Source organism: Clarias gariepinus, chromosome 15 (assembly GCF_024256425.1).
Source record: "Clarias gariepinus isolate MV-2021 ecotype Netherlands chromosome 15, CGAR_prim_01v2, whole genome shotgun sequence".
NCBI classification, from domain to species: Eukaryota; Metazoa; Chordata; class Actinopteri; order Siluriformes; family Clariidae; genus Clarias; species Clarias gariepinus.
The window spans coordinates 26,328,676-26,345,394 of NC_071114.1; the positions used below are offsets into that span (position 1 = coordinate 26,328,676).

General features: G+C 40.6%; 1 protein-coding gene across 1 annotated transcript in view; it reads right to left on the reverse strand.

Annotated features, from left to right (window-relative positions):
• Nucleotides 1-16,719, reverse strand: part of trip4 (thyroid hormone receptor interactor 4) — a 78,596-nt gene that overhangs the window by 55,382 nt on the left and 6,495 nt on the right. Inside the window, exons 7-11 of the mRNA XM_053512622.1 lie at nucleotides 16,422-16,637; nucleotides 13,780-13,906; nucleotides 11,484-11,662; nucleotides 10,338-10,462; nucleotides 10,013-10,104 (exon numbers count right to left, since the gene is read on the reverse strand). Of these exons, the coding sequence (XP_053368597.1) occupies nucleotides 10,013-10,104; nucleotides 10,338-10,462; nucleotides 11,484-11,662; nucleotides 13,780-13,906; nucleotides 16,422-16,637 (739 nt within the window). The remainder of the gene's footprint in view (nucleotides 1-10,012; nucleotides 10,105-10,337; nucleotides 10,463-11,483; nucleotides 11,663-13,779; nucleotides 13,907-16,421; nucleotides 16,638-16,719) is intronic.

The window sequence follows — 16,719 nt, forward strand, 5'->3', positions numbered from 1 at the left end:
TTCTACTTTATTAGCTACGACTGTGTAGGTCAGAGGATAAGATTGGCACATATGTGCTATGTGCAAACGTCTTCTTGTAATCAGCAGTCCACTTAAGTGTATTGGTGCCCAGAACTCATGTATTTACACTGATCAAAATGAACGCTGTATTTTAGGATAGATTTAAGAGTTCTTGGAAACAGACCCGGGTCCATGAGGAATCATTTTCACAAACGGATTAGCCGTCACATTGTGTGGTGTAATCAAAGTTAAGGGTGACTGAATGAAATCTGGAGAGCGTGCCGTGTATGTGCATATGTGTGTGTATATATGAGAAATTTATAATATCGTAATACTTTTAAAACTTGCAAAACAAATTGAATTGGCACCCGAGTATCATGATAATATTGTATTCGGAGGTCGCTTCGTAACGAATTCTCTCCAGTTTTCCTAAACAACACATTCAGTCAAGTATTTAAAAATATATAACTACCGAGCACGACTGGCCTCTTTACGGCTTTTTCAGTCTTGCCAAATGTTTCGGATCAGCCCTATGCTACAGAAAAAGAAAACACGTAGGATGGAGACTAGTTGGGAAAAATAAACACCGCAGTGTTCCATTAAAGGTGCAAAATGTACACGTTGGTACAAAGTGTGAAAAAACACAATGAGTAAATATTCATGGCTTTCGATGACCTCGATAAAACCATTTATAGTTCTCCATTCACCATTAACAAAATGGCACTCACTATATTACTAAAGTGGCAGTAAGTGACCAATAAAACACATGAAAGCACTCTTGGTAAGCTTCCCCTGCTTCTTTTGAACCAACACACCTTCGTTTTGGTCTTCGCTCGGCTTATTAGACTCGGGTTAAATCTTTTAGAACAAATTTCTTGAGCATGCTGTTTTAATAAAATGCCTGAAAAGATAAGAGCATATGAACCACCAAGGAAACAGAAACCCGTCTCACATTAGCATGACCAGAGTATACAAGTCAAGTGCTTCGCTAATACAAAGGACTGACGACTGATTTATGTCCTCCGTACCGCCACGGTTAAAAGACGGCTGAAAAGAGCGTGTCTGATTCAGTGTTCTACGCCTGATGTGATTTACAGCCGGGTTCTAAGCCGCACTCTGATAAGGAGATTTATGCTTCTGATTTGTTGATTAATTTTCCTATAACAGCGGCTCTGACCGTAGAACAGGCTGTAACTCAGATCATGGGTGAATATTAACGCGCTCGTTCTGGTACGTTATTGTTTCTGTGGTAACAGCTTGTTCAGAGGGACTCGTCCAGAAGGCACTCCACTCTACTCGAGTGGACTGAATGTTTATGGTGTATTTAAAAAGTACAATCAGTGATATTTTGAAGCTTTCTATGAGGGAGGGGAATCACCAGGGACAACTGGTCTGATATTATATATATATCCATCTGTATTGTGACTCTATGAGCACAGTAGGTCCTCGACTTACGAACGAGTACTGTCCTGGGAGCATGTTCATAAGTCTGATTTGTTTTCAAGTCAGACAAAGTAAGTCTTATATTTTTGACATGATTATACAATGTAAAGCGTACCAATCCAGTTCACTAAACCTCTGTCCCCTTTCCCAACACTGCCATAATGTGGCCAAAAAACATAATCATGCCTTAGGAAAAGAATCTCATAGTGAAATGTTGTCTTTACGCCTTTAAAGCACTAGGGGAATCCAAGAAAACATTTTGTCTCAGAGCTGTTTTCCACTGTATTGGACTGTGAAATCTGTTTTTTTTTGTTGATTATTTTCCAAAATAAGGATTATTCACCATTAGGACAGTTTTACAGGACAACTATTTTCTATCATCGTGCTTCTGGACTGAGTCATTTAAACAATTGAGGCCGACGCTTTTCTCCCGCACCCCCACACGTGCACACATACAATATATCAAACTTTGGACATTTTATACATTTACCTACACACTAATAATATTGTATATAATTGTAAATATTAGTATCTGGTGCTTTATTTTTGGTATCAATGTCTATTTTTTGTAAAATACACGTGAGCTACTTCCGTGATTAAACCGGAAATAGAACCGCTGTCTGTCCGCTTCTGCGGAAATTCCTAACTTGAATGTTTGTAGGTCGGGGACTACCTGTACAGATTTGATAAATATCTTAATTACATAGTAGATTTCTATGAGCCATTTTAAATAAATAATTTAATAATTTGCTCGTACCACATGGAAAGACGTGTTCAACGTGTGACCAGTTTAGAGAGCACCACCTGTAGGACTATAGAGGAATGGCAAAATTTTTCCTCAAAAAAACGATTCAAATGCAAAAATATATGTAAATGAAAAATATTATACAAAAATGTAGATTTTGCAGTATGTGTGGCGATACATGAACTGCCATCACAATATAACCACAATACATTACTTAATCTATTCTTTCATCTCTACTTTCTGTTCTCTGTAGGAGATGTTTGTTTCCTGTTTATGAAAGGAAGCCAATATTTCTGCAATCTGATTAAAATCACTTTGTTTGCATGGATGCTGATCTGATAAGATGTGCATTTACATGCTTGAAGTGTTTATTTATTCATTTATTCTCTATACTGCTTACCCTGTTCAGGGAAGCTTGACTGAGGTGCGAGGCCACAGTGCTAAACATTACTTGAAAGATTTAACCGTTGGTTGTTGTTTTTTCTTTTGGGGGGGGTGGGGGTGTTGTTTCTTTACATGTGCAAAAATCTGTCAGAAATACACCAGAAAACGACATTATTTTCCCCCCAAATCTGAAATGAGGTCAGGCTTCCCATCTCTTCTGATAAATCCCACCTTTTGCATTATGATTGGCTACAAGAGTTCAGGTCTCATCTATGATTGGTTAGATGCTTTACTCCCTGTGACACGTGAGCCGATCAGTGCCCCTGACTCCGCCAGAGACCCAGGGGATAAAAGTGAAGCCAGGTGCAAGACAGTTGTTTGTTCTCACAGAGTTTACAAATCATAAACGGAAACAAAATTTTCTTTCTGGAAACTCACCACATCCCCTAATGTTACTCCTACACAGAGCAAACATGCACAGAAAGAATCTGTTCATTCCAACAAGACAGAAACAATCAGATCAAGTGCTTGCATAGCTAATATTTACCTACCGCCCGGATTATCGAAGGTTTACACGATTCATTCTGACTGAAAATTCATCCTGACTCAAGACGGCTCGGGATCAGACTGTTCATCTGATGTAGTTTTATTTCGATAATTATTCCCAATTATTAGTGGAATATTAGTGCCCGTGTAAACACATAAACTGTTCTGTAACAGTGTAAAAAAGGCTGTCAAGAACACTTTTATATCTGAGGTTTAATCTTAATCAATTTAAGATTTTTTGACCCTCATGTGACACAGATATGGATTTTTTTTAAGGGCTGTCTGAATGCAATCTGATATTTTTCAGATGAGATATAAGCCACTTTTATATATGGTTATATATATCTGATATGCGACCATGCGACTAGAATGGAAACGGGCAGATCGGAATTTATTTTTGCCTCCGCGCACGCTTACTGACATCATCGGTCAGACGGGGATTTCACAGAAGTGGGAAGACATCTAAAGCAAATCGTCTGGCTTTCTTCCTCGTCCTGGACGTCAAAAATCCCGGCGACTATCCATTCTCCGGAGCAAAATCAAAAGCAGATTTGGGCCAAACTGCCAAATCCCATCCATCATTTGAAACAAACGAGCCATCGCATGAAATTACAAGCTGTTTTAACCTAGATAACGCGAGCAAAGACTTATCGACGTGCGTCGTTTCAGAGGCCAGACATGTTTATGTTAATTCAGTTATGAAGCGTCAACAGAATCGAACTTGTTTTCCCAACTAAAAGAAATAAAAAAATAAAAAAAAACCTGTACTCGGTATTACGACAAGGTGATAACTCAGCTACGTCATGCCACCATGTCGCTGATTTTCTTTAAAACCTACACTCCCCCTAAAAGTGCTTCCTTCCATACCAACGCTAAATAGACGAGGTCACACGCTACGTCCGTATGCGGTCTGTTCCGCAAAGCGAGTCTCTTGAAAACTTGAAAAGCACACGTTTAAACCATTTAAAAAGAAAGTCAAAAACAGATGGCGGTCCGGTGTTTTTTTTTATTTTTTACATGAAACACACATTTGAATAATCGCACAGGATGTTTTCCTAACCAAATAATTTAACTCTAACTGCTGCTGATACACTGAAAAACATCGATACTGACGTCTATATAGTAGCTGTCCATTCTGTACGTTTTTCATCCTTTTCTGGGATGGAAAATGGGCTTTTTCTTTCTTTCTTCTTTCTTTCTTTCTTTCTTTCCTTCCCCCAAGCCCCTGGTGACATGTGGCTGGTTTGGCTTGTCACTCTGTGACTGAGTCAGGACCCTGCCGGTTGTATTCTACGCAGTGCTGCAGAATCACATGCTGTCTGACCGCTCCACCGTGGCAAAACGCCCGGCAGGGAAAGCAATCCTGTGCGTATGTATGTATGTATAGATGTGTCTGAGTGTGAAATAATGTGTGTGTGGGGTGGAATCTGTTTCATGCTTCGCATACATAGCCGGAGAGTGTGAGAAGATGCTTCGGGAGGGGGGTAGGTGGAGGGCGAAAAAAAAAAAAAGAGCCGTCTCAGCTTGGCGGAGCTCCAGCGTGGCAACTCTGTGTGCGTCTCCCTCTCTCTCTCTCTCTCTCTCCCTCTCTGTTTGGAGGGGATCTTTTCAGCATATAAATATCACATTACCACACAAGGAAACACAGACATCAGCTGGGCCTTTAACCTGAACTAACAAGGGCAGCCACTTAATTAATAAGAGGCGCTTTAACTGTACAGTCTTTAGTCGTCAAAGTGAGAGGAATGAAAGCCCTTGCTTTGCGAGTGTGTTGCACTTTAGCCAAGTTAGCCATCGTTCCTAAAAAAATTATGAGTCACGATCGTCTTAAATATATCTACACTTGTTAGAACATGACCAGCTCTAAACAAGCATTAACACCAACCCAGAAAGCGTGGACGCTCACAATGTCGACGAGACGTCGCGGTCCGGCAGCCCGCCCACCGTTAGTCGATACGGATCGATACAACGCTCGGCTACAATCACGGGGAAATGACCCATTTCTATTTCTTTCTCTTCCCGACGCTGGCAAAGAAAGAGCCGTGGTGACAGAAGGAAGAGCGGACGTGTCCGTAATCACCCTGACACTGCAGGCTGCCGAACAACTTCGGACCGACAGAGATATGAAGGCTCGGGATCAATACAATCAGCTGCGGCTGAACGGGCAGGCTGAGAGACACGCGGATGAATGGTGTTTGAAAAGGAAAGAGGATGGGGAGGAGGGGGGTGGTGGTGGTGGTGGTATGGTTAGAGGACTGGATTATCTGCGGTTTGGCAGACAGGCAGCTTGTTTGCTTTGCGCTGGAGGGGTTGGAGAGAAAACAATGTCTCTTACTGCACACTACATGTAGGGAGGAAAAAAAAAGGAAAAAACAAAGAAAGAAAAAAGCTTGGCAGCGGTTAACAGCGTAATTTACTTAAATCGTGGCCTTGAGTGTGACATTTACATTTCGACACCTATTAGAAGATCGTGTTTGCTTTCTGAGGTGCACATGAACGACAGAAGCGAACAACCTGCGCCGTTTGATTTCGTTCCTGCTTGAAAGAAAAAATAAGAAGTAGAAAGAACAAGGCGCAAGGACGGAGGAGGCAGGCTTTTTCCGGTCTAATCCGCGGCATGGTGGAGCGGATCAATATCTTAGCGCTCTGTAATAAACGCGGCACGACTCTTAAAGTACCTCTAAACAGATGGGATATGGTGTGTGTGTGTGTGTTTAAACCATCCTGAAAAAAAAAACACACATTCCCTACCCACTCCTCCTCCCCCTCCCCGAGGGGCTGTGCACTGCTGTTCCCAGCTCAGCCGAGCTTTTCTTCTTTGAGTGGGTGGGGAAGAGAGTCTCTCATTCGCATTCGGGGAGGTGTGAGTGGGGTGGGGTGGGGGGGGAGTTGGAGGAGAGGGGTTGGTGGAGGACCAGGATGGAGGGGATCCATGCTCCTCGCAGGGGCTTTATTGGAGCCTTTATTTATGCCCTGGCTCCTCTGGTTCCACCCCACTCAACCACTATCCACCCCTCCACCCTCCATCTCTCTTTCTCCATCTCCATCACACACCGCCCCACACCTCCCCCCTCCCTTCCATCAGCCGCCCTTTCAGACTGGATTTAAGGCCGGCCTCTGAGCTGCTTGTGCTGTAGCTACGGATGAAAAGGCGCGCGCGGTTCCCCGTACCTCCACGCCGGCTTTTATGACTCTCAGTGGAGACAAAGATGGGGGGGAGGAAGAAAAAAAAGAAGAAAAAAAAAGAAAAGAAAAACAAAAGCCAAGCACTGAACAAACAAGGTAAAACACAAGCAAAGAGCATTCCAGCTCAGATTCCAGCGTTATTACCAGAGCCAGACAGCAGGGCCCACGGGATGAAAAGCAGCTCAGTGAGGCATTTTTATCCAATCCCAAACCCCCCCCTCCCCCATCCCCTCCTCTTCCCTCCTCTGCCTGAGAAGACCTGAAAGAACAAGTGTAACCAGGGAAAAGAAAAAAAAAGAAAGAAGAAGAAGATAAAATCCAAGAAGCTCCTCTATTCCTGTCATCGCATAATCATCCTCAGAGCGATAGAAAAAAGCGAGCAATTAGGTTTCATCAGTGCTATTTATACATCAGCTGAAAATGAGTGTACATAATTTAGACAACAGTGTCTATGTCAATATCTCATTAAAGCTAATGTGACTAAGAGGTTGTGGGAACGCTGGCGGTCGCGCACATACACACACACACACAGATGTTTGCGCTGCCGATCTCGGGTAAAACAAACAGACGGACGAAAGGGTCGTTCTCGTGCTTGGACACGGAGATTGCACATCCAGCAAAAAAGAAAAAAGGAAACAAAGACAACCCTGCGATTGATCGCTGGCGATTTCATCCGTGTGAAAAGAAAACTTCCCCTTTAATCGAACGCAGATGAATTTCCCCATCTCGCTCTGAGCACACCGACACACAATCCATCTGGCATTACAACGCGAGCGTGCACCTTTCTGACCAGCAGCAGATGTAGCATCAAATTGTCTGCACGAGCCTCAATTTCTGCCTGAGAAGGTTTCCACAGCCGGAATACAAAGCCGGAGACATTTACTACAGATGAAAGGGGAGGACATTAGAGGCTTTGGAGCAGCGCTGGACTTCATTGATTTATAATTAATCAAGGACAAGCCTGGGTTGCCATTCTGCCCTGAGACATAATCTCCTTTAAAAATTCCCCTCTGCTGGATAGCAGGAGCACGATACACACACACACAAGGAACCTCTGCTGAAAAACTTCAAAATCAGGGAGGGACAAAAAAAATAAATTAATAATAAAATAATAAAGTGAATGTAATGGGTTTGTGGTGAAATATTTCTATGGGCTCCTTTAGCATGACTGCAGTCAAAATGGCAGACGAGGTGTGTTTGAGACGGCTGAGGAGATGGTGCACTGTGCCCTCTGCTGGTCAGACTTGTAATAATAATTATTGTTATAAATCACAAATAATAATAATAATGATAATAATAATAATAAATAAATAAATAAATAAGTAAATAAATACCCATATGAGACAACGGTGAAAGCCTGAGGGGGCGTAAACCGAGCAGAGAATGTCAGAAATCTATATTATTTTCACAGCTCGATTGGGCATGTTTTAACCCAAGCGAGGGGAAAATAAAGACAGATAGACAGAAAAGGAGAGAGACAGAGACGACCAATTCTGATGCCAAGCACAGGCATCGTGGCAGCGGCAGCAATTACACCTCCATTTCACAGAGGGGGAGCAGGAAATGAGGCAGGAAGTCCGCTGCAGGCTACACGAAGGGAGACAGCAGGGAGAGAGCTCAGGCGCGGCTGAAGGGACGCACGACATGCGATGCTTCATATGAGCACGTTTACTATTCAGGTTTAAAGCTTTGACCTTTCAAAAGAGGTTTTTTTGATAGATGGATAGACAGAGGAAAAGAGAGAGAGAGAGAGGGGTAGCGTGATGGATGGAGATGGAGATGATCAGAAAGCGCTAGATAGGCAGGGAAATGGAGCGAAAGTGAGATAGACAGACGGACGTGTCAATAAAAGAGAGTCATAGCAACAGAGATTGAGTGAGAGAGATAGAGATAGAGCGGGTGAGCTGTAACCCAAAAAAAAGAGAAAAAAAAAGGCAATAGATAGATACAAAGAGAGCAGGAGAGCGATAGACAGACAGGAAGACAGATCGAGAGATAGCACAAAAGCTAAAGATAGACAAACAGAGAGACAGAAAGCTAAATATATTGATAGTGATGGCGTATAGTAATAGAGAGCAATAGTGTGATGGAGAGATAACGGGGAGCGATACGCAGACAGACGGACACTCTGTGCAGTGCAGAGTAACAGATAGACTATATATAGAGATAGACAGAAAGATCATGAGGTAAATAAACAGAGTAATGAACAGAGAGTGACAGACGGATAAACAAATATATAATAGACAGATAAATAGTGGGGCAGCAACAGAGACAGTGGAGAGCAACAGACAGATAGACAGATGAGAGCAATAAACAGACAGACAGACAGACAAATAGATAAAAAAAAGGGACCGAACCAGACAGACAGAGCAATTAAGATGAGGATCACGAAAGACAGACAGACAGACAGACAGACAGACAGACAGACAGATAGATAGATAGATAGATAGATAGATAGATAGATAGATAGATAGATAGATAAAAAGTAAGATGTTGGCAGATAGATAAGAGCAAAATGACAGAAAGACAGATAAAAAGATTAGACAGACAAAGGCTGAAAAATTCATGTATTGCCAGACTGACTCTGAATTTTTTTTATTAAGTTTTTATTATTTTTTAAAACTTATATATGTCCACATTTGAGGTGGTAAAATGCTGCACCTCCTCTGTAACACTACAGGTGGCGCTCTAGACTATTCACAACCTAAAAGTCAGCACAGCATACTGTATAATACGATTTAATGAATGCTGGGGAAAAAAAATATACATGCATATATAAAGTAATACTAAGAGAATGGCGATATATATCGGATCGGCACCTGCGTATTATGATAGTATTTTATCGGCTGATCCTGGTGATCACAACTCTAATAGAATGAGAGAGATAGATAGACAGAGGGAGAATAAGAGAGTGATCTATAGGCAGTTAAACAGTTGTTGGAAGAGCTTATCCTGTACAGGAGACTTTGGGCATTAGATGGAGTACACCCTGCACAGGGTCCCACACACACTCACACACTACGAGTAATTTGGAAACGCCACTTAATCTAATCTACATGTCTTTAGACTGTGGAAGGAAACCAAAGGAAACCCACCAAGCACGGGGAGAAAATGGGAATGGAAGCTTCGACCCTGGAGGTGCGAGGCCACAGGGCGAAACACTACGCCACCGTGCCGCCTTTGGACAAATATACATACTTACACTCACAGCTCTGGAAAATAATAACAGACCACTGCTAAATGACCAGTTTCTTATGGTTTTTTTTCCCTCACGGGTAATAAGATGAACAGTTTTCTTTTGTGAACAATTCAAAATTCAAATCATTATTTGGAATGTATATATTTTTTCAAAAATGACATGATCACAACACATCAAATAACCCAAGATCATGCAGTATTCGCAGAGCTTTAATAAGTCAAATAAAAAATAATAATAAATAGAAAAACGCAACTAATTTGTAAACATATTGTGGTAATGCTTTGGCTAATTAACATTAAGAAATCAGTGTTTGGTGTATTTGGTGTAATCAGTATCTGGCACGCTCTACATCAGTTTTTACAACACTTTTTGCAAAAAAGCCAACAGCACAGCTTTATCTGATGGTTTTGATTATCCATCTTCTTCTTGATGACATTCCAGATGTTTTCTGGAGTGAACTGCAGTGGTCTCTTATTTTTATATATTTACATGCACACACGCACACTAACCTGCTCCCTGAACTGCTCCTGTGAGAGGCAGTCGGTCATGTTGACGCAGCCGAGCAGGCAGCCTGTAGGATAATCTTTAGGAAACTGCAGATCTGTGGAATTGAGTGGAACGGTTTACTAAGCAAGACGCTTAGGTTTAGTGCATCACTAACAAATACAAACAATTAAAAGTCGGACTGTACACAACCTGACTCAGGGTTAAGATCTATAAACCTCGCAGATGTTGTGCAGTGTTACCGTATGCACTTAAAAGTCCGAGCTCATCGTACATACATTCACACCTTACATACGAACGAGATCAGATCTGTGAAGTGTGAAGACGCACCTCGTTTATAGATCTGCCGATACATGGCCTCCACCTGGGCGATCTCCTGAGGCGTGGGTCTTTTGGCTGCAGCGGCGATCCACAGGCGCCCTCTGTGCGAGGTGTACCACGTCCTGCCCTCCACTCTGCACATCACACCACAAGAAACACTGCAGCTTCAAACACCATCGAAAATAATAATAACCATTACACAATGCGCCTGCTTGCGTTTTCACTCAGGGTTTGGATGCAGACTTCCTGCACTCCAGGATTTGACCAAGAAGTCATGATTTGAGTGCTGAATAGACTATTATTTCCTTACAATGCCAAACAATTCTGAATTAACAGTAGGATTCAATGTGTGCATTTAAACATGAGACGTTTCAAATGATCTAATTTTAAATATATTGTTCTGGAACTAAAGATGTTTTCTTAAAAGCGACACAGTTGCTTTATAAGGAAGAATTACAGCGTTAGCACACTTCATCAGTAGCTGAGTAAATGCTTGTTAATTTACTGCCCCCTAGTGGTACAACTAGGACTAGCATGCCTTTACAATTTAGTTACAGACCATGAGGCGATTTTAATTTTAGAAACAAGCTCTAGATTAATTTCTTAAGTCGGAAACTTGACACTTATATATTTTTTTCATCTTAACAGAGACGTTTACCAAGAAATAGTAAGTTTTATATAAAACTCTCTGCTTGTTTTAACACAAATGAAGAACAGAATGGATAGACAGTGAGGTGGATTTATGTGAATCCCAAAATGCTGTGAGTTTATAGTGTACATCATGGAGGATGGAACAAACTTAGCCTTTTTTCCCCCTTTTGGGTAGAAGCTTTTATCCAAAGTGGATTACAAGGAATCCAATCTAAACACGCAGCTTTAGAGGGAAGCGACATTACGCTTTAAGCATCTGTTGAGAAACAAGATAGTCGAAAAAGGCAGGATAAACAGAGGGATTGTACAAAGCTGCGGAACTGACATGGTGGTTATTTTTCAGAAATATACCCCCATATCTGGATATCAATTTCAAAATACTTAACTTTAAATAATCAGCCTTTGCGCCCCATACAATAATAATAATAATAAAGCACACCTTGTGACCAATCGGATTAAAGAGTTTAACTGACTGACTTTCAGACCGCCCTGGTGGTTAATTACCTCTTTATGCCACAGGTGAGAAGCGAGGCCCAGGGCTGGTGCATGCTGAGACACCAGCCTCCGTCTGCCATTTCCTGCAACTCGCGGTCCTGAATCCTCAGTCTTGAGCGCTCTTCTTTCTGCTCGCTGCTCTGCGACTTTGACCTGCGAGAGGCATCGCTGCCACCTACATCCACCCACTGTACCACACATGCACACAAAAAAACAAAGAAGGAAAAAACAAAACAGAACAAAAAAAAAACAGCAGGATTAATCATTAATCAATAAACTGGTGTTAAGAATTTAACATTTAAAATTTAAACATTAAATATCAAAAATATGTATTGTTTTGCATAATATTTCTCTGTAGCTCATGTATCTAATAACTTATACACCACAAGAGGGCACAACAACATGCAATTCAGGTAGTGCTCTGTTCCAGATCTTGAACTTCATGCAAGGAGCGATATATGAACAGTTTTGGGTGTAAATGCGAGTATTTGGATTACTTTTTTGTTGTAACAAGTAATCTAACGCGTTCGATCCGCCATTTAAGTACAGCGGAATCTTGAATTAGAACATAATTCGTTCTAGAAGCGGGCTCGTATTTCAAAACACTCGTAAAGCAAAGCAAATTACCCCATAAGAAAAAATGGAAACTCAAATTATTCATTTCGCTGCCAAAAAAATATAAAGTAAAAATAAAACAAATTAACCTGCACTTTACCTTTAAAAAAAGTAAAAAATAAAGGCAAGAGGAGAATGGGTGTGTGTGTGAAGGGGCACTGGCACACTCAGAGAAAATTGATCTTTAACCTCTCTAATGAGACTTGCTTTTGCTTTACACGCAAAATAAGATGTGTTTTACGCTTACGTTTGTGTGTGTTTGTGTGCGAGTAAAAGGGGTCCTACAAGCCCCGTCCCCGATAAACCCGCCCCCCTCTGTTACTCCTCCTGTTAACAGAATATGGGTCAAACTCCACTAAGTGATGATGGTACAATAATTATAAAGGTCTTGACTACAACAACATGCATGAGGAAACATAAAGGGGTTTTCATTTCATTCTGCAATGGAAAAGTACTCGAACTAGTTACGTTTATCAGAGGGTAACGCTGTAATGTAACTAATTACTTTTTAATGACTGTAATTTTGTAATGTAATTAGTTCCTTTAAAAAGTAACCTCCCCCACACTGTATATGAACAAACTTCCTCTTATTTCTGAAGATATCCTAAAAAAAAATTCTATATTCTGTTTGTACTTGTTCATTTTTGGGATTCACCTAAATGCTTTTTTTTTTTTTTATCTTTTAGGTAACAGAAAATTTCAAGAGTGGTCGAGACCACTCTTGCATCAGATGACAAAATTTTTATTCTTTTCATGTTTTCATAGAAATTATAACAATTGAATAATTAAATTTGTCTGCTGAAGAGATACTATTGGTCAAATGATCCCAATTAAGACTATAAAACCCCTTGGAATCTTGCTTGCATTCTGCTTCTGAATGACAGATTGTGGATAAATGCATTATCCATTACAAAGAGTGGCATTTTAAAGATTGCACAGATTTGATGAGACGGATGAGTGGATGCTCAGCCGTTACAGATCGCCATGAGCACTCTGAAACACGAAAATTATGAAAACCACTATCTAGGTCAAGCGGTATAAACACACAACTTGAAATAATAAAAATCCTAACATGGGTAACGAAGGTTATGCCCCCTTACTCCACGTGCCATCATATTTTAAAATACTTCTCTTTAATTGCTGCTCTAGTTCTTCTTCTTCTTACTACCGTTTTTCAATGGCATGTTTCCAATTCTTGTACCTGATTTGCACTTGGTACACTATGCACCTGCCCTTACATGGTGTTAAGTGGGTTACTTATGCTAATTACATACAAATCCTATACTACTACTGCTGCTATAGGCTTGGTTAGTTTATTTATAGATTTTCGCCCGTTGTTTTTTTTTATGATGTTTTTAAATTATTTTTATCTAATCTGTATTCCGCTGACAAAAAAAAATAATTATGTACCAGGTAAAAAAAATAAATAAATAAAAAATGGTGCCATGCTTAGATATGTATCTTACTAAAAAATAAACAAATAAAAAACATGAAATTTGCAACCCTAATACCAAACATTATTTATGATCTTCCAGGAATTTGTATATTCAAGTTCCATAAAAATATGCTCGAGGCCCAGAATATAAACTAACACTTGCCAAAGATGTGATTCCCCTCAGGAGCGCATAAAGCTAATCAGATTTGAAAAGGCGCTGGGTAAATATTCTGCTCGATTTGAGACGCCACTCACCTGAGGCGCAGCCTGCTGAAGATTTGGGTTGACGAGCTCCCTGAGGCATTGCCGGCCAGCTGGAGCCGAGCTCTTCGGGGTTTGGACGAGTGTCCCGCTGTTGATGGCCTTGACGGTCTCATCGTACCTAAAGCAGTCATGCATAAACCTCGGTTCATCAATCAGGTTAGCGACAGATCCCTCCTCGACGGCGGTTCTTTTGGCAGTTCCTTTTAGCTAACCGTGACACTATAAACATTCTTGACTTGTAAACATTTTACAAGGTATGCATTAATACGGATGAAATGTTAAAAAAAAAAAAAGAAGACTTTTTACAAGCCACATCATATTACAGATAATATGAAAATGCTGCAAATGTTTTATGGAATACAGTTTCATTTTACAAGGTGCATTGTAAACGCTATGCTTAAACGTGTTTTAAGTGGATGAGAGTGACTGGCGCATTAAAAATAATCTTATAGTATCACGATTTACATTTAACCACATTAAAAGTTCATTTTAGCGGTCAGAGACAAAACCTGAGAGAGAGAGAGAGAGAGAGGGATTTAGCTGAAATCGTATCATATGTAAATGTTTTTTGTGATTAAAAATCATTATTATTATTATTACTATTTTAAGAAGGATTTCTTTTAGGATTTTTCCTATTTGTCCCCCTAATTTAGAACAGGTAATCCCTGACTTACGAACGAGTTCCGTTCCAGGAGTATGTTCGTAACTCGGATTTGTTCTTAAGTCTGACAAAGTAAGTACAATGTAAAGCATACCAATCCACTTGACTAAATCTCTGTCCCCATTCCCCACACTGCCTTCATGTGGCCAAAAGCCCATAATCGCACCTAAAGAGATTAATCTCACACATTGAGACATCCACAGTGTTGTCTTTGTGCCTTTAAATCGCCAGAGGAACCCCAGACACCTCTTTGTCTCAGAGCTGTTTTCACTGTATTGAAGGATTTTCCGAAATTAGGATTATTTACCATAAGGAAAGCTTTACAGGACAGCCATTCCCACACCCCCACACATATAATATACCAAACTTTTTATACATTCACTTACACACTGAGAATATTGTATAATTGTAAATATTGGTATCTGGTGCACTGCAGTGTCTATTTTTTGTACTATACATGTGACCTACTTCCGTGATTTGTTCGCATCTATGAATGTTTGTAGAACCGTGGTCCGTTCATATCTGCGAAAATTCGTAACTCGATTGTTCATACGTCAGGGACTAGCTGTAGTAGCCAATTCCCACCAGTCATTAGGGCACTCTCACGTTAAGGCTACAACTACCAATCAAGGGAGGAAAGAAGATTATCACTTGTTTCCTCCGAACCACATGATGCCAGCCAACTGCATTTTTTTCAAACGCACCGATTTGGGAACGGCGTAACCTACTCGGACAACAGCGCTCTCCGCTCCTTCCACCTTTATGAGCTCACAGATGCCTGTGATTGGCTTACAGCTGTGATTAATATGAGAAAGCACTAGAGTCCCTTCCATCTGTCCCCCCTAAAAAGAGTTTGGCCAATCAGCTCTCTGCAGTCCACCGGGGTATCGAACTTGGTGGATCTTCGTTTATGAGCACACATCTGAACATCCATATGATAATCTTCAACATCTTGACAATTATACATGTTTACATCTGTTTTTGAAAACTATCTACCGAACAAGTATCTGTCTATTAGAGATTGGGAAAAAAATTCATTGATTCAGTTATGAATCGAGATTCTTATGATCGTGTGACGATTCATGTATCGCCATTCTGACTGCAAAATAAATTTTTTCAAACCTATTACATTCATTGTAGAGATTCACTGATCGGCCAATGACCAAAACTGGCTGGTTTTCAGTTTGACTACCGGTGATCGGCCGATCAGCCTCAGATATAAACAAATTCGTACTGAGTGCAGAAGTTTCCATGTGGCACAACAGAAATGCATTTATGGCATTAAATTATCCAAAATTGTGCCTTTTTCTCCAAACTCTGAGCAAATTAGTCTTAAACCCACTCGTTGGAATACTCGTCTCCAAACACCACGAGCGCTAAATAGTTGAAAATCATGTACATTAGAAGGCCCATGTGCCCAAGTGAGAAGACACAGCCACTTGACCCGCACACACACTTTTGAGTTTTGAGGCATTAGAGGCAGTAAAGCACAACATTTCGATCCCTTGATAGGAGTAAACTATTTGCCAAGTTTTTTTATTATTATTATTAGAAATAATAATTATGGCATATGACAGAAATACATGCTCCTCAGTTAAATATAAACTTTTTGTACATGAGGTTTGTTAGTATTGTGTAAACGCTGCACTTGGCTTTTAGGTGAGAAAACAAACGTGATAAGGAACGGGTTACATTTAATTAATCATTACTTTTTTTTAAAGATTTAAAATTGTAATGAAATTGGATAAAAATGTAACACAGAACATGGGATGTTTATAAAATCACAATACTTATAGAATCATAATTTTAATCGAATCAGCACCCAAGAATCGTGATCGCGAGGTGACTAATGATTCCCATCCCTACTGTCTACTAATATAAACTCTAGCACATCAATACTCTAACACAACATTCCTTAAAAATCTAAACCAGAACTTTATATCACATCACGATTCCTGCATGAAGTCCTTACTCGTTGTAGTATTGAGTCAGATTCTCTCCTTCCTCCAGAACTCGTCTACCGGCGAAGTCAAGCGTGATCTTGCGGTCTTTCCGGGAAGCGTGACGAAGTTCCCGGAGCTCCTCCTCCCGCTTGCGCAGCTTGTCGCGCTCCACTGGAGAAAGCCACTGGTTGGAATCGGTGGCGAAATAATCTGACTCGTCGTCCAGCACCTGAGTTCGGCGGACGCTGAGAAAGTGCATAACAGGAAGAACGTTAAGCAGAGTGGAGGAAACATTCTAAACATCAGCAAAAGAAGAAGGAAAATGCA